This window comes from Electrophorus electricus, chromosome 13 (assembly GCF_013358815.1).
Source record: "Electrophorus electricus isolate fEleEle1 chromosome 13, fEleEle1.pri, whole genome shotgun sequence".
Lineage (NCBI taxonomy): Eukaryota > Metazoa > Chordata > Actinopteri > Gymnotiformes > Gymnotidae > Electrophorus > Electrophorus electricus.
Genome location: NC_049547.1, coordinates 4,026,178 through 4,051,034, shown reverse-complemented (window position 1 = coordinate 4,051,034; position 24,857 = coordinate 4,026,178). Strand labels below are relative to the sequence as shown.

At 46.2% G+C, this 24,857-nt stretch overlaps 3 protein-coding genes across 11 annotated transcripts in view; 2 read left to right on the top strand and 1 right to left on the bottom strand.

The window, feature by feature from the left end:
- Window positions 1-4,092, top strand: part of tmem62 (transmembrane protein 62) — a 9,889-nt gene extending 5,797 nt beyond the window's left edge. For 2 of the 3 annotated variants that reach the window (XM_035532658.1, XM_027027310.2), the window contains exon 14: window positions 164-3,463. In XM_035532658.1, coding sequence (XP_035388551.1) covers window positions 164-505 — 342 coding nt within the window. In that variant the 3' untranslated portion in view covers window positions 506-3,463. Of the gene's footprint in view, window positions 1-163 lie in introns of all 3 variants that reach the window. The other variant, XM_027027311.2, reaches the window with a different exon arrangement.
- On the bottom strand, window positions 2,778-10,374 carry ptgr2 (prostaglandin reductase 2). 2 transcript variants are annotated; one of them, XM_027027312.2, is made up of 9 exons: window positions 6,913-7,109; window positions 6,568-6,686; window positions 6,108-6,299; window positions 5,857-6,027; window positions 5,254-5,463; window positions 4,866-4,987; window positions 4,515-4,602; window positions 4,402-4,441; window positions 2,778-4,310 (listed from the first exon to the last, which is right to left on the bottom strand). In XM_027027312.2, exons 1-9 carry the CDS (start codon window positions 6,950-6,952, stop codon window positions 4,246-4,248), a joined length of 1,047 nt encoding a protein of 348 aa, XP_026883113.2. In that variant the 5' UTR covers window positions 6,953-7,109; the 3' UTR covers window positions 2,778-4,245. The 2 variants fall into 2 exon arrangements, with proteins under 2 accessions (XP_026883113.2, XP_035388552.1); XM_035532659.1 differs by lacking the exons at window positions 6,108-6,299; window positions 6,568-6,686; window positions 6,913-7,109 and adding an exon at window positions 10,298-10,374.
- Window positions 7,668-24,857, top strand: mideasb (mitotic deacetylase associated SANT domain protein b). Of its 6 annotated transcripts, none has more exons than XM_035532655.1 (15): window positions 7,675-7,722; window positions 9,421-9,933; window positions 12,219-13,519; window positions 13,553-14,065; window positions 16,869-17,168; window positions 17,440-17,791; window positions 17,924-17,990; window positions 19,165-19,307; window positions 19,636-19,739; window positions 20,764-20,839; window positions 21,353-21,441; window positions 21,587-21,730; window positions 21,836-21,961; window positions 22,272-22,456; window positions 24,460-24,857. In XM_035532655.1, the coding sequence occupies exons 3-15, from the start codon at window positions 12,581-12,583 to the stop codon at window positions 24,686-24,688; spliced, it is 3,267 nt and encodes a 1,088-aa protein (XP_035388548.1). In that variant the 5' UTR covers window positions 7,675-7,722; window positions 9,421-9,933; window positions 12,219-12,580; the 3' UTR covers window positions 24,689-24,857. The 6 variants fall into 6 exon arrangements, with proteins under 6 accessions (XP_035388545.1, XP_035388548.1, XP_035388544.1 ...); XM_035532651.1 differs by adding an exon at window positions 10,384-10,425 and having other exon boundaries at window positions 12,219-14,065; XM_035532654.1 differs by having other exon boundaries at window positions 12,219-14,065; window positions 21,839-21,961.

The window sequence follows — 24,857 nt, the reverse complement described above, 5'->3', positions numbered from 1 at the left end:
GGCTGAGGTTATGACCACCCAGTGGAAGGGTGAAACAGGTTCTCATTTTGAGGTCTGAGAGGAATCCGTCAGACCCTTACAAGTAGTTCTTGGTGCCTTACGCACCGGCTCCTGTAAGGGGAGGTGGTGTTTGACCATAGCCTTCTACCTCCATCTTCTCCAGCTGATCTTCTTCAACATGCCTCTGACATGCTACCTCTGCTGGAGCCTCCACCAGCGTTGGCGTGGTTGCTCATTTCGCTCGCAGTTCTTCCGTCCGGGGGGCCGCTGGTGGGCCCTGGCCGTGCACCTGGCCATGCTCCTCCTCCTCGCCTGGCAGGCCTACTCCTGCTACTTCCTGCTGGAGACCTACGGGCTCCTGGCGTTCCTCCTGTCGCCAGTGCGGACCTGGGCCCTGGTCATGGGCCTGCTTCTGGCCTGCAGGGCCTGGCAGTGGGTGGCGCCACAGATCGCCAGCAAGCCGAGAGCGCCGCGCAGCAATGCCAAGAGCGCCGCACAGTCGTGACAGTAAGACGCTGTGCAGACGCAAACATCTGTCCAGTCTGCTGTCTTTGTAAACGTTTTGTTGTTTGTGGCCTTTGTTTTGTCTCGTTTTTGCCTCTCGTTATACAGTCACTATATTAGCAGTTGTTGTAGTGAGAATGAAGGTGCCATCCACAATCAGTAGGGCCCTACTGATTTCTCAGCAAAATCTGCTTTGTTTCCTAGTCTTTCAAAAATCACATTTGTTTTACAGATTTTACAACAGAATGCTACATTTCATGGCAGTTATTAAACAACATTTTTTAACTGCAGAAGGTAGTAGCCTAGTCTGCCATACATACTTAATGGCTGAATGAAAGTAATGAACTTTTTTTGCCCAAATTCAAGCACTCTAGAGTGATGTATTGCATATCAACTCATTTGCTATGAAAACAATTACTTGGACTGTCTCCTGGTGCAAATGAACTTACACATTTGGATGCTACATAAATCCAAAATGTCAAGTAAGCTTTGCACAAACTTCCAGTTAGGGTGCAGTCCACAAAGATTAATTTTACCATATTTCATGGCAGATTGTTTATTACAGGGGAAAAAACTCTGTGACTTTGATGGGACCCTAATAATCAGTAACGTAGACTCCTTTGCTGAAGAGACGATGTACCACTTGGGAATCATTTTAACACTGGAAGTTGTGAACTGTGACCTGAGCAATGATGGTCTGCTCTGCTGCAAGACTTTATATCCGTTATCAAAGGTTCTTTATTTTTGATAAAATGCATGCCAATTTTGGACCACTATTGAGGAACTACATGTTTACCAAAATAGCGGTTTTTATTTTTGTTTTTTGTCAATGAATCTGCTTAAACTGATTTGTTGACATTGTAGTTGCTCAGCTATACTTATTCAGGATGACCATTGCATTTTGTCAGTAAGAAAGTAGTTGGCTTTTGTTTTTGTTTGAACCAAATCTTGCAGGTTTTCAGTTAAGTTGAAAACAATGGGCACTGTTCATATAGGTGCCACTATCTCACTTGTTGCTAAATCAAGCTCTTAATGAGCCTTAGTTTTGCAAAAAGTCTTTAAAAACAATCCGCAATTTCTAGTGCTGCTATATCCGTTGATACAAAAGCGGATCATAGACATTGAGCTTGTGAATTTCTGCGCCCTCTATTTTGAATATTCTTACCAACTGAACCAGTTCATCAGAACATGTTGACTGCCTGTGCTGAAATAAAAACTATGAAATGTATACCACAGCAGTTAAAAGTCTGGACACATTTATTTATTTATTTATTTATTTATTTATTTATTACCATTTCCCACTTCTCTATTATTTAAAAAGACGTCAAAACTATGAAAACACAAATGTGACAGTTTGTTAAACAAATCAGAACTTGTTTATATATAGATATATTTCATGGTTGCGAGCCCTTGTTTTGATGCACTGTTTACATTCTGTTAACCACTACCCAGAGGCACTTCCCACATGTGCTAAGTGCTAAGAAAATGATTCTATTTAAAGTCTTTTGAAAATGTACATACATTGACCTATTTATGTTTGTCTTGAAACAAGTTAAAGCATAATGTTTAAAATGTATTTTAGAAAGAAATTTAAAAAATAATAAAAACATGCATCCATTGAAGTGTGTCCAAACTTTTGCTGCAAATGGCAGAGGAAAGTGCTGTCTATTTTGCTAATGATAGACTGAAATGTTGTGGATTTCATAATTTTAAATAATTATTATTTTTAAACCAGCAAAGATACAAGTCTGCATGTCATGTAAAACAAGCTGGTTCGACAGGCAAAGGACAAAACACCTTTTGAAAAAAATTATTACTGTTTTCTTTGGAGAAATTTCTATCTTGTATGAGGGGTCCCAAGTTGATCCTGCACAAAGTTCAGTATTGGTGTTTTGCTGTGAAACTTTGTTTTAAATACACTGTGGTCAAGACACTATTAGTCTCAGATTGAAACCCCTGTTTGTGAGTGGTGAATGTAAGTTTGGATAATTATTTTTTAATTCTTGTTTGCTTGGTACGATCTTCAAGCAGCATGAAAAGGCAATCGGTAGTGCATATACACTAAAGTTAAGCATGTTTCATCCTTTATATGACTAAAGTCCATATCAGTAACTCACAGGTGGTCTTCTCTGTCCTTCTGTGGCATTCTGCTGTGAATATATCCTGATGTAGGATGTCAACTACGGAAACAAAGTCGATCTGATAAAAATTTGTTTTTGAAGAAACCAGAAGACAATGAAGATTTTACTTGCATTGTATCTAGCTGATGCAAATGATGCACGTTTTACTGTGACCTTTATCATGATGTAAAATTTGGGTCTTATTGTCTGTTTGTCCATTTTACAGGTGTAACCACAAATCTGCTGTAATGGGTTCTGATGAATTTGTTGACTTGTATTGCTTTTCTGGGTCGGGTCACTCAAGGTCTCTGCTGTCTCTCAGGAATGTAAAGACTTGAAAACTGGGCTGCTCTGGAATTTGTTTGCTAAATGTATAATTGGGATGGGATTTTGAGAAAGTTCCGGATGCAGAACTCATCCGTGAGGTCTTACTCTCCTGTGGAACCTACCTATGTGAGAGCGGTGCTGCTGTAATCATTATTGTCATCTACACACTGCATAACTTAACTTGCCAGTAAGCTACTCAATAAGTTAGCCACCGCTAGCTCAAATGGAAGCTTCATGTAACCTCAACGTTGTAAGAAGTAGAAGTGGACCGATCATAACTCTGTCACTGCCAGGACTCGTAGACGAGGCGAGTCTTACACGGGAGGTGGACTGAGAGATGAGATCACAGCCAGACACCATTTTAATTTTATTTTTTCTTTTGTGGCACATGAAATAATTGAGTTGGTGCAATCCATGTTTCATACATGCTGATCTAGAGTTGTGATGAAGTGATATGATTGTTACTGGAATTGAATTTGAAATTCTGTGGTGTTATAATTTATATATAATTATGTAGGTGTGTATGCTGTATTCCTGTCTATAGTAATCTCTTTACTAAAAACAATTCAGTGAACAATTCCGCTGTACATATTGTGGAAGCTTCCAAAATAGCAATAGTGATACCCGAGCAAATCTTAACTTTCATGCAAACTTTGACAAAAACAGAAAGTAAAGATGCATCTGTCTTTCAAGCAAAAAGCACCGATTTGAAATTTTACACGTACAAGTGACCAAAGCACATTAATCAAGTGACAGCTTTTTGCTTTATAACTTGTTTTTTGGCATGATAAACATAAGACTGAATGAAGCTGAAGTCAAAATGCATGCTAATAGTTAATATTTAACATGACCGTTAACATTTAGGTAGTAGGTGATTTACACTTCAAACTTAACTTTCACTTGAAACTGATCTTTGCCATTTTGAGGAAGTTTCTCATTGAGAAACAAGTTTAAAATATCTTATCTTTAATGCATGTCAAACATATTGCATGAGCCTCCCTGCTAAAATGTCTCAGCTGTCCATAAAGCAGACATCTAAGCCAAAGTTAATGAAGACAACTTTGAAAAATCAATTCTAAGGGGGGGAAAACCCCCCACTGAATTGTACTTAAGAACGTATTTAAAGTCCAGTCAGTGTTTCTTTGATACACAGACATGTTTATAGCACTTCTTGCTCTTTCGGCTTACAAGCTAGTAAAGATCGAGTCAGATCATGTTATTGTAGTTAACACTAAAAATAAAACGCACTAGGCCGCTTGTGGAAGAATAGCGCCCTCTGCTGGAAAGATGTGGCTCAGTCTGAAATCTTGACAATTTGCTTCCCAGTATTGCCTCCCATCATCATGGAGCAAAAAGCCACTGCAATACAGTTGTACCCATTTTTATAAGAGTTTAACATGTATAGAACAAATTATATAAATTAGACATAAGGCAGTGATTTAAATCTTACCACCCATATTTTCTATTCCATTAGTTACAGTTTCCAATACCTGAAAAAATTAAACAGCAGGTGTCACATTTCTGCAGCAAAATGCACTCATGAGCAGATCATGAACTGCTGACCTTAATCTGGCCTGTCTTCACCCACTGACTCAGCTGGAGGAGGCCTTCTTCATGTTTATCCATATAGTTCAACACCATAAACCTTTCCCTGCATAGAAGTGAAGCAAACATGACATGCTGCTCCAAGTCACTAGGAGAAAGAGCAGGAAGATGGCACTATGGGACATGCATAGAAAATGGACATTAATGAAAAACCCATTGAGATACACTGGTGCTAACTAAGATACTGAAGTAAACTAAATAATGCGAAGTTGTAGCTATGCATGTCCATATCTATTGATATTGACTAGCAAATGCAATGTTTTACTACGCTAAATGTGTATTTGGTGGAAAAAATAAGTTGGGGAAGACCTGGTGATATTTTTGCTGCACAGATCTTCCTGAGTTTCCTTGCTCAGTGGAGGTGGGTAGGGCACATCTTTATTATACTGAGAAATCTGTCCACACAGGATCACGTGACCCCCACTGTTCATCTACAGTGCAGATTAAGCAACGACTCTCAGAACAAAATGACTTAACGCAATCCTAACAGTCAAACACCATGATTCATGAAAGAGTTGAATAAAGGTTCAAAGCTACAAGAAATCAGCAATGGTAGATAGACTAATGCTGAATACAGCAAAAAGAGCCAAGGAACGTGTGGATTACAGTTTTCAATTGACCGCAGAAGGCAAGGCAGGCTACCAGATACAGATATACATGTACCAAATAAAGTGGTGCATGGAATGTATAGCCCTACCTGGGATATGACAGTGTCACTGATTGGCCCTCCAACATTATCAAAGTAGACGTCCACTCCTCTGGGACAACTCTCCCTCAATGCTGCCGAGATATCCCCCTTTTTATAATTCACAGCTGCTGTGAAGCCCAGCTCAGACACCAGGGCCTGGCATTTCTTGTCTGTTCCACAGATGCCAATGACTTTCTCACAGCCATCCAGCCTGGCAATCTTACATGACAACAGGCAGGGAAAGAGGGAAAGAACGCATGCAAAAGCGCATTACAATGGATGTGAAAGTCGGACCTGTAGAAAAAGGGGCAAATCACATTCTTTACTTCATATCAACGTTCATATAGTCAAATGCTAACACTTAAGAATTAAGTTTTAAAAGAATACTCCCATTTTAAACCACTAATAAATAAATAAATAAATAAATAAATAAATAAATTTATTTTATTTTTTTTGGAGTAGTTTAATATGAATTTAGGATTTAAGTCACATGCTTGGTTTTAAAGTTATATATGATGTAGAAATTATGCTCTGGAATTATACCTTGTGGAAATCCATGGCTGGTCATTTTTAAACCCCATTTGTAACTAATCGTTCACACACATTAACTACCTGTCCAGCAAGTGACCCACAAGCTCCAGCTGCTCCGCTGATCACCATTGTCTGATTGGCACCAGGAGTGACATGACCCTTCTCCCTCACACCCAGAAACGCAGTGAGTCCAGGCATGCCAACCGCACCCAGAACATAGGACAGGTGCCCATCTACCATCCTTGGATCGATCTACAAGAAAGGCCACACTACATGCCTAGGAAACAAATGCATGTCCGCATATGTATTTGACGGCGCCTATTAAAGAATACCTTCCGTAAAAGGTAACCATTGATCACGTTGCGGGTCTGCCAGTGCCAATTAAAGGATGTGACAATGTCACCCGTAGCCAGTACTTCGTTCCGGCTGGCTTCTACCACGCCAACTCCGCCTCCGTCGGCACACTCCCCGAGTCGCCAAGGTAACAGGTAATCAGCCGCCGTGTCATCATTCATACGACAGCGCTGCATAGAGGTTTTCGATTTTAATCCTTTGCATGTGCTGTAATTTTTTTTTTCTCCCCTTTTTCTGCCAGCACTTGCAGGAGGGTTTATTAACTGAATTATAAGTGGGTGATTAAGGTAAACACAAACGTGCAAAAACATATGGTGCATAGAACTGGCCTGCAAACTAGTGTCTTAATAAATAAAATAAGAATATGTTTGTTATTCTAAATGATTCATCTCCGTTTTTAGTGCACCATCACCCATGTCAATGAACAGGTTGTCTCACCATGTACGGGTCAACAGACAGAAACAACGTTTTGACCAAGACTTCATCCTCTTTTAGGTCCGGAGACAAAGTTGTCTTTTCAACGCGGAAGTTGTCTAGAACCGGATGGCTATTTTTTCCTTGGCGCAAAAAGAAAAGTACATTTCTTATGTAATATTTGTATTTCGCTAATAATTTGGATGTATATTGCTGTATTCAGTATGCACATGTTGACATTTTTGTAGGACAACGTGCACTTTGAAAATATATAAAATAATACATGCGAAACAGCAATGCTTTTTGATCAAAGCCAGTTGTTCGCGATGTGCCTAGGAAAACAAAGCCAAATGCACTCATTTACGCTACCTGGGCGAGAGGATAAAACGACTCTTTGCACGGTTAACATTTCGATGAAACCTAAACCGGTTTGCTTGAAACCTAAACTCACGTTACTAACTTCACCTTCCAATTTCACAACTATAGCTTCCGTGAAAATCACGTGATACGCAACCACGCCTCTTATCGGTCCTCGCCTGTAGGGCGTCGAACGTGCACGTTATTTAGGTCACACGTCTCCACACCGGGAGCACCGGGAGGGAGAAAGAGTGAGAGGTGGTCATCAGGTGAAGCCTGCCTGCCTGCCTGCCTGCCTGCCTATTGTTCACTAACGTCCAATTCAAAGGCTGCGCAAAGCAGATGAACTTGCACGACTGCTTCATATTTTGTCCACCAGCCCGTATGGCTTTTCAAAATAAAAGCAACGAATGACCGGCGAAAAAAAAGAATCTGCGCATACCCAAGACTTTTGCTAATAATCATTTCATTTCGATATCTAGTCAGTAAAGAACGCAAAACAGTTCAGTGTATTGCTGCAGTGCAGTTTGTCAAAACATCTCGTCAAAACATCGAAACATGCAACTCTTCATTTAAATGCCATGCACTCGGTGTTCCATTTAGTAAGACGTGCTAATTCCATAATGTTAGTGTAATTTTAAATAACTGATTAATTTTGTCCTAGCAGGACATTTTAATGGCGCCAAATTTGGGAATATCCGATTTTTTTTTGTGATGTGCTCATGTTACTAACTAGGAAGTGACGCTTGAAAGTTTTTTTCCCCTCTCGAGAAAGGAACACGCATAAAAGCGGATCTTCGAACTGCGACGTACTATATTGAGGTATTGTAATGCGCATAATATATTTTATATGTTAAATTTATTTGTGTTGCACGAAGAAGCTATGTGTTTAGTCTGTTTATGCAAAGAGTCGAAAGATAAGCTTCACTTTAGTAAGCTGGGTGGATCACTGACAGAAGTGCACGTCAAATATAGGCTAGTGTATATGCTTCCTAAACTGTCTTGTAAACTAACTTCGATTTAAGGGGTTATCCCCTTTCACAGCGTTCCTCTACAGCAACGTGGGAGAATTTCTAAACTATATATATTTTTTGCTGGACAAATGCAATTTTTTTGCAGAATCAGGTCCCCATTTTCTCCCATTGGCATTAATATTTTACTTATCAAAAAATTTACTGCAAGTAATTTTTTGCTGTACCCTCACGGCAGTGGAAAATTTAACTGATATTTTATAATGACGTAGAGCTCCGACTCCTTTCTCTTGTGCAACTTGATGTTGTGTAACTTTCTTACATTGAATATCCTTAAGCAGCTACCTCCGAGGTTTTGTTTAGCTTTGTGCAAGCGTACCATTATGTTTGCTGAAAATATGCCCATTTCTGCTTCAACATGCAAGTGTAACGGAGATTGAGAGGATAATGGGATTTAACCGTACTATCATATATGGAGACGGTAAACTACACCAAGATGACAATGTAGGTCTAATCAAGTCACACAAATCCAAAATCGGATGAGACTGAATTAGTGCAAGCTAGCATTATGTAACAAATGAAGGACTGTAACACTGAGTTTAATTATTCGTCATTTTTTTTCAATTCTTAAGTACGGTAAGTCTTTTGGGTCAAATTGCTTACATTCACAACTACTAAACTCAGCAAGCATAGTGCATACCTTGCATCAAGAATCACTGGCCTGGATGTTTGTTGGCTTTGCACTTTATTTTAAGACATGGCACACACAGCACGCGCGCACACTGACACATGGCTAATAGCGCTCAGTGTGTTCTTTCTCTTGGCAAGCATGATTGGTCATGCCTGTAGCTACTGTTCGAGCAGTTCAGCAGCCTGTACATGTAGTCCTAGTGTATGGGAGACAAACGGCTCTGAGGTCCTCTCTGGCTTTCAGTTTACTCCTAGCAAATGCCCTTACAGACATGGAGCCCTAAACTTTGCTAAAACGCCTGGTTTGAAACTCACATGTGCCTGCTTTATCCATACACTTTGGGTTTATGCACAGGGGGTTGCTCCGAATCAGTTTTCAGTGTTATATTTTACTCTGCATAGTTTGAGGGATTACAGTACAGTAAAGCCCTCTCCCAATCAGCAAGTTATGAGATGTAGGCTTGATCCCCTAAATAGATTTAATTATATATAGCATCATGAAAATGTTTCGATGAGCAGTTTTTCACATTTATTGACTGACATTCCAGATATTCCACATTGCAGTTTTAAAATGGACATTTTTAACTTGGCGACTGTAGTGACTCATGGTTGTAATTACTTGCTCAATGCGGATTCTAGGATGAAAAGCACCATGGGGAAAGATGTAACAAGTGCTAAGGCCTGGCAACTGTAGGCTACCTGTGATGAATCAACTTCTCAGGACGTTATTTAGAGCAATGTGTTGAATTCGTCATCCGACGTGTGACGAATTAAACGACTTGTCGCATTTTGACTTTTTTTCTTTTCTTTTCTAAGGGGTGTGTGTGTGTGTGTGTGTGTGTGTGTGTGTGTGTAATAGGATCAGTAGAACCCAACTGGCTCCTCATACCTCGCAACGCATTTCCCACTGACGGAATTTCCCGCATGAACCTTCCCTTTGCCGTACTTCCAGCGGCCCGCGTGGACGGGGATGGCCTTATATGGCTGCGGAAGTGGGCGTGCGACAACCCGGGACTGGCCGATCACGAGACTCGAGCTGAAACGGAATGTGTTGTTCGGTGCTGCTTTCAGACTGCGACCTGGAGCACCGCGCTGGGGAGCGTGTTTGCTGCTGTAGCCAGCTTCTGCAAAACCCCGTGCAGTTGCTAGGTGCATTGCAGCCCGTGTATGCAGAAATGCCGTCCACGTTCCGATTTATGCCTCTTATTTTTGCGAAAGTCTATCTCTTGAGTAATACTGGAGTGAGGTCAGCATAGCGTGACTCAACCTTGGATATGCATGCAGTCATTTCTCTACTGTTGCATTACCTGCTGGGCGCATGGACTGGCAGTTACTGCTCGGATCTGTATGCGACGCGAGAAAAAATAAAACGGTAGGGCTTTCATCCATCTGTAAAGTAGGTCACGGGCTTGTTTACCAAAATGGTGGACAGTTCAAGTAATCGAATGCGCACCAACTATATTTGTAAACAACTTAGCTAGCTGGCTAACCATAGATAACATAACTAACTACTACCTCGATTCAAGTTAGAAGTTAGCTATCTTTAATCTAAGAGAATGTAACCCGTTCAGTGTGTCGGTGCGAAAACAAACAAACAGCAAAACTAAAGCATCTATCTAGCCATTGCCTACGCATGATAGTTACGTAGTTTTAGTTATTCGGAAGATGCGTCCTCGTCCTGGACTGCCCTCGTTAGAGTTGACAAGTTGGAGAAGCATGCAGCGCTGCGAGCTCACCGTTCCGCCGGTACACCCACATTCATTGCCATCCCGCAGCTCGTGCTCGCCTTTATGTGGTGTATTGTTGTGCCTCTTTGTTGCAGCGTGCCACTGGATTATCCCTTTATTGCAACAAAGGACTTCTCGTAAGTACCGCTGAGCTGGCTGGACTCGGAAAGGGGGGTCCGGGAAAGGCACGGCTGTAACTAGTGCGCAGCGTTGTGTTCCTCTGTCACGGGAAATTCTCGTTTCCACGTCAAACGCGACGCTTGCACCTTGCTTGTCCTTGTCTAGTAGTTTATATTAAGAATCCAGCTAGATTAGGTGATTTTTGTGCTCGACGTTAGAAGCCTATTAAACACCTTAGCTACACTGTCTGCTAAAATTGGTTTACGTTACTGGGCAATGTCGTACCTGATTTTGTGTTTGTAATGTGGTAGCCATAGTATTGCGTGCATCTCGCCCAATATTTTATTTGGTACGTAGCATGCATGTATTTTATTGTGTTGCATTTTCAAGTGAGCAAAATGCATGTTTGTGTTGATATGGATTTTTCCTAATCGTCTCAGCTCTATTAACCGGAGCTTGTTTACCTTTTAATCGGCTAGTGTGCACGCTGGTGCGCGTGTCTAGGTGCATTTCTTATTACCTCGTGCAGTGTAATGAAGCTGACCACGACAGAGAGCAGCTGCAGATGGCTATTTCCAGTAGTGATACCCTAGCCCTGTTTTATCACAACATGGGGGTCACTACCTAGGTAGCCCTCATTGTCGGGACCTCTTGCCTTAAACAGTTTGGCATTAAGTTTGTGGAATGAACTTGTTATAGACTTTTAATTATATATTTTTTCCTGACCATATAATGAACATTTTTGTCCAGCTTGGACAATGGTTCTTTTTTTTTTTTTTTTAAATCATTGTGCAACAGCCTAGAGCTAGTGTTACAGTCCTCCATGTGGCAAAAATGCATTTTTAAGAAATAAGAAAGAGGAAGTGATTGTGGTTAGAAAACCGGCCAGTAGAGAGACATTTTTAAGTCTGTAAAATAACTGAAATGACATTCATAGGGCCTGATGCCTTAGCAATGACACCTGCAGAATTTGGATGAATAAACTCTTTAACCATATTTTATTTAAAAAAAATCTGCTCCTCACACGTTGTAGGCATACAGCTTTATTTTGTCAGCACGTAGCAGAGAAGCAAGATCAGAGTGCATATAATCACAGAGTTGTTTCCATGGAGAAGAGTTTCACCACTAATGAATGCTGAGCTATGAATGTGTAAATTGTTTTGGGATCTGAAGCCTCTCAAGTGGTAGAAATGCAATGTACTCTATATTAAAATGTGAAAATTTAGAACATGGTGTCCATTTTTGTAATGATGCGTCTGTAAATGACAATGGGTATTAGAAATTTGCTATGTAAATTGAAATTATTAGTATTACTACTGTTGTTGTTGTTGTTATAGGTTGTTTAATACTATTGTTACCCATGGCTATTGTATTATGAAACAGCTTAATCATATTAAATACAAAGTTTCATTTTTGAGAGAAAACAGCCTGGTGGTTTTAAGCTTGCTGTGGCATTGCGCACTGCTCTCGAAAGCCTCCTCCCCAGAATAAATAATTCCCCAGCATAAATCATAATTGGAAGATGCACAGTTTTCCAAACTCACATTTGATAGCATTCTTCCATTTCCTGCCCTGACTCAGAAAGTGATCTCACTGGTGGTTTGTTGAAATGAATGTGAAATGTGAGAGTGTGTCTGTGCACTGTAAAGAACATAACCTGAATGCCATAGTTCTGCACCAGCACGTATGTTTGCGTTTGCCATATACACCTTTCTCTAGGCCTGTAGACAGGACACTGGGAGTTCAGTGCCAATATCTAAGTGCTCCCACTCTGGGCAGATGGTAATTCTTTTCACCATTCTCTCTGCAGGTTCTCACCCATGAATGAATCATAGGAGTCAAGCTCCAGACATCTCTGTTTGCCCTTATATCCTGGGATCAGTAGAAGAGTTGGCACGAAGAAAGATAACAGACATGTTTGAGTGTCCGTCAGTTGATACTGACGTTTCTACAAATGGGATGCCGCAGTTTTGTGTTTTAAAACTAACTTCCATTCCAACCATGCTTAGTAGATTTGGATGACCAGACTTTTTAAAAACTGTTGATACGTTTATGAATAAAGAAGGACACGGAAATTTTGTCACACTGGAGAGTGCTGTGTGTGGTTTGGGGATCTGAAATCTTTGTACCCCCTCACAAGCCTGCTCTACCCTTCCTTCAGTGACTTTATTCATGAAAGCTATGAGTTTGCCGCCTCAACAGAAGCCCAACGCAAAGAGAACAGGCAAACGCATCACATTCTTTAACGACCAGGGCAGTGCAATGAAAGAGGTCTCCCAGCACACAGAGGGCCCCTACTATGGCATGGGGGCCCCTCCTTTGGAGCAGGGCCGCACCGAGCCGGGGGCCGTGGAAAGCTCCAGCGCCGAGGAGCCGCATGTGTACCTCAACTCCGTCATTTTTAGCCCAGAGAAGGGCGAGCAGAACCGAAGTCACTATCAGCAGACCATGCCAATGAAATGGCCTCACATGGAGCAGCCTCAGCAGAGGACTGCGACCTGGTCTCAGAGTGCCCCATTGACGAGCTGGTCCCAGAGTTTTACTCCATACCTGGGAGCTCAGGTTAACTTCCCAAAGCAGCTCCCTGAAGGCATGTTGATGCCGCAGGTGCAGCTGCAGCCGTCCTCCGTCAGGGTGGGTGAAAAGCAACAGCAGGCACCCAACGCAGCAGGAGAGGCCTTCAGGGAGCCTGCTAAAAGCAACCGCAGTCTGGACTGGGGGGAGCAGCAGCAAGGCTTTCAGCAACCCCACAAACCCGGGCTCCTAAATCCCCAGCAACACGTGACGTCCACCGCTGGGAACACGTCGGTGCTGCAGCCCTTTCAGCTAGCTTTTGGGCAGCCCAAGCAGAACCTGACGGCGGGGTTTCAGGTGTTCCAGGGCAACAGGACCTTGCCGAATTTGAACTACAGTGCCCAGGCCAACACGCAGCATCAGATCCAGCAGATGCAGAGACTGATGTTTCAGAAGCAACAGCAGCAGCACATGCAGCAGCAGTCCCTGCCGCATCAGCCGCAGCCGCTGCAGCAGCAAGCGCACCATCTCGGCCAGCTTCAGCCGCCATCGCAGCAAATGCAGCAGCCGCAGGTCCAGCAGCAGGTCCAGCAGCAGGTCCAGCAGCAGGTCCAGCAGCAGCAGCAGCAGCAGCAAGCGCAACAGGCCTCGTCGCAAAAGCGAAAAAATGAACAGCTGCAAAAGCTGCAACAGAATCAGCAAGGGGCGGAGCGATACTCGGGTAGCCAACAGCCCCGTGTGCCTGAGCAGCCTAACCTTCAGGTGATTGGGCAATCTCAGGACACTCCCGAACCCCCACCCGCCCAGGCCCAGGATCTTGCGCCCCAGCACACGACCGCCGTTCCACAGCCATCCGCGGAGACGCAGCAGCCTGGGCCCCGGAGGTCCCGCCGCCTCTCCAAAGAGGGCGGAGGGCCTCCCTCAGAGAACCCTTTCATTGTAGCTGCTGATCACCTAGTTCAGGACTCCCATAACGGGGCCCCTGATGCAGGAGAGCCTGCGGCCAAACAGGACATCAGAGCTGCCCCCACAGGGGTCATCCAGAGCACGCGACGGAAGAGGAGGGTGTCCCAAGAGGTCAACCTAGAAACTCTGGCACAGAAGGCCTCGGAGATGGAGTCACTACCCTCACACGATGTCAAGGTAAGTTCAGCCTTGTGTCAGTTCGGTTCTCAAGTGACAGTGGAGGTTTGATGAACTCATGACGGATATGAGCTCCCAAGGTTTTTTGTTTTTGTTTTTGTTTTTTTCTTCTTTCTGCTACAGGCATAATGAACCGTTTCTCATTGCTTGTGAACTTGGATGTGTTTGATCGCTGGTGTGAGGAAGTGGACTTGCATGACATGCTTGCGTGTGCAGGAACTATTATGCATCCTACTGGTTCTGCAGGTTTGGCTGCTGTGTCGTCGCTGTCTACTCTCAGCGAGACATGAAAAATGGTGGACTTCCCTGTTTGCATCAATCTAGACCACTGTTTTCGATGGCTGACGCCTCTCTTGACTGTACACGTCCTTCAACCTACCAGTCAGCCGCAGTTCCCCGTCACCTCTTCCGCGTGTGGCGGTTGTACTGATTTGGATGTTTAGTCTAGTTAAAAGGCTTGGCTCAGCATTGTGGCACTTGGGTCCTGTTTGTAGCCACTTCCCATCCTGGATTTATTTACCTGCTTTAGCCACTTCTGTGTGTCCTGTCAAGGTCACAGTGAGCAAACCACTGAATGCAGTTTAGGGGTGTTCACGTCTTTATGGATTTGGGAGTTAATCTTTTTTAACATATGGCTGTGTCTGTTCGTGATGGCATTGGCGCTGAGGCTATGGGCAGGATTATGCAAGACTGACTAAACATGTACTTGATTAAAAATGGGCATTAAATGAGACCAAATCATTTTGCTGACATACTAAATAAATTGTGATTCACTTGCAAATGGATACAAGTATATTTAAGGCAATATTTAAATGCAACTTGTAAGTTCAAAAGTACTTATCATTTAGATTCCTGCTCCTGAAAAACTCATTTCATTTCACATTAACGTCCATTATCTGGCTTTATTTTTTGTAGTGGTTTCATTTATGGACAGAAAAGATTGTTTTTGAAGGTTTCATTTCAATTGCCTATTGCCAAAAACAGTGAGGAATTGCTGCAAAAAATGTAATGACATGGACAAATTAATCAACCACTCATTGACTTGTGTGTGTTGGCATATTTGTTTTTGCGCGATGGGTGATGAACAACATGGCTGCTTCAGAGGCCTAGAATTTGTCCCTCAGATCTATGTGCCAGGCTTGACACTTTTTTCTTTCTTTTTTTTCCCTGCCACTATTAGGGCTTTGCAATGTATCAGTTGTTAATCATCATTGCCGTTTTTGCATTTGCAACACTGATATAGCAGAAGGTTTCAATATGCAAATTAGTCCTTTGATAAATTAGATATATAACGTGTACTTTTAATTGTGTGCTGTGGGCATCCAGACCAGGTTTGGATTTTCCAGACATGTTTTGATGAATTACATCATGATCCATCAAGCGCAAGTTGTTTGGATCTCGGTCAGACTACTGCAGGTCAACCATGGACCAAGTCACCTCAAGGGTTCACGTGTGTGTTAACGTATTGAGGCATCTTGCAATCACTATGTCTAGCATTATAGTATCTTTGCCCACACTATGTAACCCTAACCACCATTTTCTGAAGGAATGTCTGAACTGTCATTGAATTATGTTTGTATTTTCCTTTAACTCTACTGATTTTGTTACATAAGCCTCATTTTTTATGATGGGATAAACAGCTTGCTGCACATACCATGTAGTAACACTAGATAGGATCGTTACACATGGCTACACACAGGCACTGACTGAGTGGTTCAGAGATCTCTCGTGCTAACCTGTGCAGTAGTTTAAGTGGCAACCATAGCTGCCCACTCATCTAGTACTAGTGGGCGGAAGTTAATTGGGAGTCTTGCAGGTCGGCAGTGTGGGTACGTGGGCTGGGCGTGTGCTGACCTCCCAGCCGGGTCAGGAGTCGGAGTCTCCTACTGCTGCAGCAGCAAGGCTGTTCAGATCAGTCTCTGTGAAGCTTGTGCATGAGTTCTGGATCCAGGGGTGAGTGTTAGCAGAGTAACACAGGGAATTGAAAGCAGGCAGGTCCGGAGTCATGACCCCCAAACGCTCTCACACCTATAATGGTCTGATTTCCTCAGGACTAACAGGAAATGTCTGGCCAATACTGGAAACAAAGCTTCAACACAAAATGGTTTTGTTGTGGTTCACTGTCTCAGCGTTGAAAGGAAGGCTGGGAAATTGGTGAACACTGAGCATTTATTTCGGAGTACTTAATTTTTCATGTCATTATTTCATTTTTGTGCTGCTATGTTCTTCAGCTCTGGGGAAAAGTGTTCCCACAGTTTAACAGGCGGAGAGGGAAATATCGGGAAATGTCGGCTAAGCCGGGATTTAATAACCTGTGATCTTATCCCGTGGTTACGCATTGTTTTTCTTTTTTCATACTGTTGACACAAATTCTGAAAGCATGTCCATGCTTGTATGTGCCTTACTTTTGCTGTGGGGGCAAAGTACGTCTGCTCCACAGAGAGCACAGGCGGATTGCAATCCCGGGTTTTTCGACTAATCTGACTGATTATATAAACGCATCCCTTGCTTGCTGGCTGGATCTGGGTTTGTGGGTCTCTGGGTCAGAGTAAAGCATCTGCTGTTTTAGTTTACTTCACTGTTCCCCACCATACCAGAATGCAAACGTGATACCTGAACAAGCCCAGCTTGAAACACGATGTGCTGTCTAGCTGTTTCCAATGTTCGTTTATCTATTCAGGCATTTAATGTTTTGCAGTTTTGCCTAGAACAAGGGTTTCGGGTTTGATGTGGTTCTTTCTCGGTTGTGCTGCTTTCCCAGTGTCAGCTTCTGTGTGATGGGTGTTTTTCTGCACGTTTGCAGGACCTTCTCGGGCCCTGGAGTCCCACGGCACCGGCTCCGGGCCGAGGGGTCGGAGAGCCAGACGGCTGCAGTGCCAAGCGGGGCAGGGAGGAGAGTCTGGTGCCGCTGGTGATCCCCGTGTCGGTGCCGGTGCGGCGAGCCGATCCCTTGTCGCATGACCAGGAGCAGGGAGCCCTTTCTGCCGGCTGGCCACTGCGGCCCACGGGACCCGGCGACCCCGGCCGCCCTGACCACAAGCCTTCTGTCATCGTTACGCGCCGGCGCTCCCTCCGCAACTCTCTGTCTGAGAGCTCTGGCCAGGTGAGCTCAGTGCTGTTACCACGGCGACGAGTCCCCGGCCCGAGAATTACCCCCCCCAGCCCCAACAGTGACTAATATAATAATCCCCAGTGTTTTGCCTTTGAATGAATCAGTAATCAATAATGCACCCTAATCCATGTGGGTTGTCGTTCTCTCCATCATTCTGTTTCTCTATCCCTCACCACGCTCAGACAGATTACGGTTTATTCCCCACCATCCACAGGTAATGCTTCATCCCTTGCTTCTGTTACTGACCCTTCTTCCTCTGCAGAATGGCGGCACGGACTGCGATGCGGACGGCAAGACGGCGAAGTCGAAGCGGCGGCCTCGTCCGGAGCCCCTCTTCATCCCGCCGCCCAAGCCGGGCAGTTTCATCGCTCCGGCCGTCTACTCCAGCATCACGCCCTACCAGAGCCACCTGCGCTCGCCCGTGCGCCTGGCCGAGAACCCGCTCACGCTGCCGCCCTACACGCCACCGCCCATCCTCAGCCCCGTGCGTGAGGGCTCCGGCCTCTACTTCTCCGCCATCCTCTCGGCGGCGGCGGCTGCCGCTGCCGCAGGCAACCAAGGCCTGCCTCCGCCCGCTACGCCCAAATCAGCCACGCGCAGCCTCCTCAGATCCAGTGAGACTTGGTTTGATGGTACATATAGAATGAGTTTAATGGTAGCGAACCATTGCCGTGATGTGTCAGACGGACGAGTCTTTTGCTTTCGTGTGTGTGTGTGTGTGTGTGTGTGTGTGTGTGTGTGTGTAGACAGTACTGAAATCACCCCTCCAGTGTTGTCAGCAATGGGTGAAGCCACTCCAGTCAGCATTGAGCCGTAAGTACTGATCACACACTCACACACACACACACACACACACACACACACAGGCGCGCACTGTGTGCCTTGACCTATTTCGACATAGTAGGCATCATCATATTCTCTGCTGCCTTGTCTTCTGTCCTCATGTCTCTCTGCCATATTACAGACCTCAACCTTGTAATCATAGTGTGCTGTATGGTTGGTATGTCTTGGCTTGATTCGTTTTGTACTGCAGTTTTGGGTGACTGAATGCTTGCCTGCGGAAGTAGGTGGTGTGTGTGTGTGTGTGTGTGTGTGTGTGGGGGCGGGTGGGCAGTGGGTGGTAGGGGATCAGCAGAGAGACTTGTACCGGGATGTCATCTCTGACTGCTGCCGACTGGCTGCTTTGTGTGTAAGCGTCAGTGTATGGTGAACGTGCGTGCACTTGGGATGGTGGTATAAATGTTTCTAAGATGCTTACTGGGAAGGACCAAGTTCAAGACTTAACAGCTTCAGCTCTTCTCAGCAGGCTTCCTGGAAGTGTGATAAAGGCAAATCCCGGAGCAAAACAAAAAACAGAAGGTTTCGTTCCTTATCCTAGACCTTGGCAGTTTGAGACTTGGAACAGTTGTACATGCTTTGACAAGCATATACAAATTACCCACTGTCCGAGTCTGCTCTCTGTTTAAAATGGCCATAAAACCAGCCTAATGGGCAGACTTGTATACCTGACAGGCCGGTTCTCCGGCCCGCCGTTCTACCAGCATTACCCAGTGGGTTAGTTAATTTAGCATGGACTGCTTATCACCCAGTCAGCAGAAACCTTTCTGACAAGCCTGGGAATTTGCTGGGTTTTCTTTTGTAAAAACAGACTTTGTTGCAATGAGAAAGTGGACATAATGTATGTGATATCTTAGCCTTATTTTAAAAGTTCTGTAAAGATGTAACATTTGGACCAAAAATCCGTGGGAGACGGGGGAAAAAAAAAGAAAAAAAAATGGATAAAAAAAGACCAAGCCAGCATTACTCTCTTTCTCTGTGTGCGTGCGCTCAGACCACAAAGTTTAAGGCTTCACCTTAAAGAGAAGCTCCAGCCCAAAGCTGGATGAGTTCCCGTTCCGCTACACTAGCTATCCATTTGGGTAATCATGCTGCACCATCCTACCACGACAGCACAGTAAGATGTCCTCCTCCTCTGTCCTCCATGCAGGCGGATAAACATCGGGCAGAGGTACCAGGCGGAGGTCCCCGAGCTGCGGGAACGCTCGGAGGTGCTGCTCGACCCGCAGAAGGCCGAGCTGGTGTGGGCGCCGCTGGCCGAGCTCGACGCGGGCGCGCCGCAGCAGCAGAGGGGTAGCGTCTCCGTCCCACCCACCCCAACCCCCAGCTCCACCCGCTCCAGCACGTCTGGCAGCAGAGCTGTGCAAAGCGATGCCTTCTGTGCTTTTGCAGTTGCATAACTAGATTCAGGAGATAAAGACGTGGAAGGAGATGAACAACGTTGCTTGTAGAGATGAATCTGAATCATGGCGCACAGGACGGAATAAAAAGTTATTGTCTTCATGCTCATCACTGGCATGCTTGCGTGTCTTTGTCATGCTAATTTCTCTTCTTCTTTCTCTCTTCTCTCTGTGTGTGTGTGTGTGTGTGTGTGTGTGTGTGTGTGCTCGCTCACTCACAGTGGATGACCTCATGCACCTGGCCTGCTCCAGTGCACTCTGTGGAGGAGGGACCAATCAGGAACTGGCTATGCACTGCCTCTATGAGTGCAAAGGTGATATCATGGTGAGTGTGAGGGTGATGTAAGACTATACCGGCGTGGTGTAAGCATCCTGCACGACCTCACCGAAGAGTCAACAGGGCAGAGACGGGCCCCAGATGTGCCCCCCACTGCATATATTTAAAGTGCGCTTCAAATCAGAGGAGCTGCTTTTGTTTGTTACCTTCAACTGACAGCACTGCAGTAAATGCTTTTGGTCATGACGCGCTGACGTGTGTTTCATCTCTCGTGCATTCCATCATCTGAGCCAGCAGCACCAAGGTGACGCCCCCCGCCCCAGCAACAGGCTGTCAATCTCAGCCGCGCCGCCGTGCCAGACCATGTGCTTCCATGTTTGGACTGCACTCCACGTTTGTCCGCATGCCTGCCGTGTCTGTGAGGTTATCGGGTGTCCATCGCGGCTCCTCGCTCCACGCGAGGCAGCACACGGTGGGGCGTCATGGAGCTGGCCTCAGCGCTGTCGCTCCGGAAACGGTGCAGAACTTTCTGTCTTTTACCTTGGGCTGCCTCGAGGTTGCGGCTCCGGAGAGGCACAGTGCCGAGGAGCAACAAGGCGACAGATCGCAGTGGAGATGGAGGGAGGAGGAGTGAGAGAAATATTAGCCGGTGATTGGCGCTGCTTGGTGAAATGCCTCCAGCGAAATTATCTTGCCTATGTTGCCAAGGAGATCGAGGGGGTCTGGCAACACTCTCTCTGTTCTCTTTCGCATTTTCTTTCCTCTCTCTCTCTCTCTCTCTCTCTCCCTCTCTCTCTCTCTCTCTCTCTCTCTCTCTCTCTCTCTCTCTCTCTCTCTCTCTCTCTCTCTCTTTTTGTTTGTGTCTCTCTCACTGCATAGAAGATGGCGCTTTTTTTTGTTCCCATTCCTCTCCTCGGATTAGCGTAGCCTGCAGTGTTGGCCTTCACTGTGACCTGTCACACTCCTCCACAGGCCGGCGAGCAAACTCTGTACGTTCAACCGAAACACTGTCGTTGCCTCGGTCCGTGCGCCAAGTTCACAATCTCCCTGCTGTTGTTCTCTTCCCTCCCAGGGTGCCCTTGGCCTTCTGCTGATGAAAACCCCCGTCTTCCCCAAACCTCACCCCTTGGCAGACTACCACTACTCTGGTAAGTACCGGCCTCTACCGCGGACTCCTGGCTTTGCGTTCTTTTTTCTTCACCCCCACCCCATGTCAGACCTCTGAGCGCGGCCAACAGGATTTCTGGCCTGGCTGGGCACTTTTGCCACTCTGGAATTCTGTGCCATGCGCCGCACCTCCCAGCCATAAACAAAGCCGGCTGGGCTCTGGGGGGAGGGGGTGGGGGGAGGATTACTGGGTGAAAGGCTAGGGGCGGCTCGGGAGGCTGCTGGTTAGACCTCGGGGCAGTGGGTGAGGGGAGATGTGCAGAGCGAGGAGAAGAGGGGAGCGTGCTTGCAGTGCGCAGTTGATCCCTGGACGAGGACAGTAGCACCATTGTTTATCTGCCCATGTGTGTCCTGGCTGTCTGCCTTTTGTGTGTGTGCGTTTGTGCTCATGTCTGTGAGTGTTTTTGTGCGTTTGCCCACATATTGGCTCCACAGTAAGCGTCTGTCTTGCCCTGACTCTCCCCCCCAAACCCCCCCCAATTCCCCAACCCCAGGCTCAGACAGCTGGACTCCCGAGGAGAGGCGCATATTCAACAAGGGCATCGGCACCTATAAGAAGGACTTCTTCATGGTGCAGAAAATGGTACGGTCTCGCATGACGTGAATGTGAATACTGGATGAATTAATGAGAAAGAAAGACACAAATAAATAAATGGCCTCGTTCGTTTATCTGCGAGTGTTTCTGAGGGCTGGTTCAGTAGCTGCTATGGCGTGTGGTTTGTTTGAAGGTCAGCTCCAAGACTGTGGCTCAGTGTGTGGAGTTCTACTACACCTACAAGAAGCAGGTGAAGATGGGTAGGAATGGCACCCTCATGTACGGCGAAGCAGAGGCCCCTGAACCGCGGCCCACAGACGAGGAGGTGGACTATAAAGTGAGATGCTACTGCGCTTGCGTGCGTGTGTGTGTTCGTAGGTAAGTGCGGGCGTCTCATGCAGAGCAGTACAGTGCGCTAACATTTGTAATCTCTCCCAATCAGCAGAGTTCACAGAGATTCGATTTGCGGAAGGAAGAGGAAGATGACAGGAAGTGGGAAGGGTCAGGTGACAGGAAGCGAGACAGCAGCCCCGGCAGAGTAACACAGTCTCTACAGGCAACTGAAAGCGTGAGTATGAGAGGACATGTCCGGGCCTTGGGTGAATAGGTAAATGGATTGAGAGCTAAAGACAAAGGAGGGATGGTTTCATTTGCTTAAAACATTGCTCTTTTTGCTCTCTTATGCAACTGTAATTATGCTGAATTGCAAGTCATGCGCAGTGCCCTCTTGTGGTCTTCAGTGGAAAACGCATGGTAACAGCATGGTAACGGGAGATGTGTAGTCACAGCCTGACTCTGCTATAGAGTCTGTGTAGGAGAGACCTGTCATTGCTGCCCATGGCTTCGTCCAGCTGACCGCCTGCAATTCCATCCTGCAGGCCGGCGCGGTCCTGGTCCTGAGGAGCCAGGACGACGGGAGGAGGGATTATCCAGCGTATGGGATGAGCCACGCCCCGACAGCGCCTCCAAAACCCCGGCCAGAAAACGCGGCGCGGAAGAGCGGCAGCGGGGCCAAGGGCCCCGTGGCACAGGAGGGAGAGTTCCCCTGCAAGAAGTGTGGCAGGTAAGAGCCAAACCAGAGCAGGACAGCAGGACGCGGGACGCAGCTCCCGCAACCGATTTCTGTGTAAAGAGGAAAGGCACACAATCCAGAGGGCACGACCAAAACGCCGGCGTGGCGTTAAGGCCGGTGGCGAGTCCAGCCAGGCAGGAACGGAACGCTATAAGGGCTTACTCAGCACCATGGGTCATGACTCTGGCTGTCTTCCTGACCGTTTTATCAAAGCACGTAGCTGTCGAGACCGAGATGGAATGGAAGCTTGAGCAATTCTGCTCTCCCAGAATTGGCGCACTCGGACGTAAGGCCAGATAAAGTTGTCGAGTACGTCTTCATCATCTCAACAGCTCTGAGGGGGATTTAGGACTGCATGATAAAAGCTACACATGGCATCGCTGTCTTGTCTTACACAGCGCTAACATGGCAAAGTTATTGAGCCCTCTAATAAATCCCGTTATGCTGTGGGCATTCCTACAAACGTCGGCTGACCCAGCCTGTGGGTGTTTTGATGAATGAAGGCAGTCACCTGCTACAGCAGCATTTAAATAATTTCAGCTCAGGCCAGTTTTAAACCATGTTGTACTAAGGGTTCACCAAAGTGTGTGTGTGTGTGTGTGTGTGTGTGTGTGTGTGTGTGTGTGTGTGTGAAATTAAGGCGACTCACAATGTGTAGTAATATAGTGAAAATAAATATATTTTGTCAGTGTTTTCCTGTGCTCGCTGGGATTTCTTTTCTTTTCTTTTTTTTCCGCCAGACCTTTGTCGCTACTTGTGTGATGTTAGCAGAAGCTGCATGCAATTAGCAGAGCTGACATGGCGTGCATTTGTCATGCTGCATGCAGTGCAGAGGGAGAAGGAGGGCCTGGGTTGTGTTTTACGGGCCGAATCGATCAGAGTCTGCCGGAGAGGGAGCAATAAACGTGGCGGCGGTGGCCGATTCTGGCGGGAGATCTTCTCAGCCATGGCAACAGCCGGCCTTGTTTTTATCAACAGTCTCTTAGCAACCGAAAGTCTGAAATGATGTTAAATGCCATGCCCCCCGGGCTGTACATGTCTGCCCAGTGACTGCGTGCATTTCCTGTGAGTGTGTGAGTGCACGTGTGTGTGTGTGTGTGTGTGTGTGTGTGTGTGTGTGTGTGTGTGTGTGTGTGTGTGAGTGCACGTGAGTGCTTAAAATATGAAAATGCGCTGTACGCTTTGTACTCCTGCCTACTCACCATCAGCCGCGGTTGGTAGCTTGCATTTGTCCAGTGCATCTGTGCTCTCTCTCGCTCGCTCTCTCTGCAGCCACGATTCTCTCACTTCTTCCTCCATCATGCTCCGCGGCCGCAATCTGCATGTGCTTTAGGACGAGTTGTTTATCTGTGGCATCAGACCACTGCCTCTTGACTTATTCATGTCAGTGCATCCCGTTCGCCTGTGTATGTACACTTTAATAGATGCGGCCCTGCGTCTGCACCCTTTAATACAGCCAGGCCTGTGTGTGTAAACTTTTTAATAGATGCAGCCCTGTGTATGCACCCTTTAATACATCTGGCCCTGCGTCTGCACCCTTTCATACATCTGGCCCTGCGTCTGCACCCTTTCATACAGCCAGGCCTGTGTGTGTAAACTCTTTAATAGATGCGGCCCTGTGTATGCACCCTTTAATGCAGCCAAGTCTGTGTATGTACACTTATCTCCAGTAATAACATGACTCACTGAAGAAAAAATTTCACATAGTTAAAAAGTCTAGTAACGACTATTGTACTTCTGTCCATAATTGCAGATTGCAGTATGTCAGATTGTACTGTCTGCAACCGTACTTGAGCAGGTCTGTGTGTGAGAGCTCAGCAATCTGTTTTAAATGGATGGTGATTTCAGCACAAACTTTGAAGCGTGTGCCATGCTATATCTGGTTATCTGTGCTAGTCTGGAGTTTCCTCTGCAAAAGTAAACTATTTGGATTCCAAACCCATTCAGCTGACTGCACTGTGCGTGCGCGTGCATGCGTGTGTCTGCTTCTGCAGGGTGTTCTATAAGGTGAAGAGTCGCAGTGCTCATATGAAGAGCCACGCGGAGCAGGAGAAGAAGGCAGCAGCACAGCGGCAGCGGGAGGCGGAGGAGCAGCGGGCGGCCGCCGCGTTGATGGCGGCACAGCAGAACGGCGCTCGGGGAGATCAGGCACCCGTGAGGCGGGCCAGCAGCGAGGACTCCACGGACGATGAGGAGGACGCGGACGATGAAGACTGGCACTAGCGGAGAGCCGAACCGAGGCTAAACGGCACACGGGGCCCGGCATATGCTGCTGGGCTGATTGGAAGCTTTGGGGCTGATTTTGGCCGTCCTCTCAGGACTTGGAGTGGATAAACAGGGACTGGCTTACTCCCTTAGTGTGTGTGTGTGTGTGTGTGTGTGTGTGTGTGTG

Bases quoted from the DNA above. Each gene is read 5' to 3' on its own strand.
- mideasb (XM_035532652.1), top strand. From the start codon at position 12,581: ATGAAAGCTATGAGTTTGCCGCCTCAACAGAAGCCCAACGCAAAGAGA. The intron at 14,066-16,868 runs GTAAGTTCAGCC...GCACGTTTGCAG, and splicing joins TACCCTCACACGATGTCAAG to GACCTTCTCGGGCCCTGGAG. The intron at 17,991-19,164 runs GTAAGTACTGAT...TCCTCCATGCAG, and splicing joins ACTCCAGTCAGCATTGAGCC to GCGGATAAACATCGGGCAGA.
- ptgr2 (XM_027027312.2), bottom strand. From the start codon at position 6,952: ATGTTAACCGTGCAAAGAGTCGTTTTATCCTCTCGCCCAG. The intron at 6,300-6,567 runs GTGAGACAACCT...ACCTCTATGCAG, and splicing joins TGTCTGTTGACCCGTACATG to CGCTGTCGTATGAATGATGA. The intron at 6,028-6,107 runs GTATTCTTTAAT...CCTTTCTTGTAG, and splicing joins ATGGTTACCTTTTACGGAAG to ATCGATCCAAGGATGGTAGA.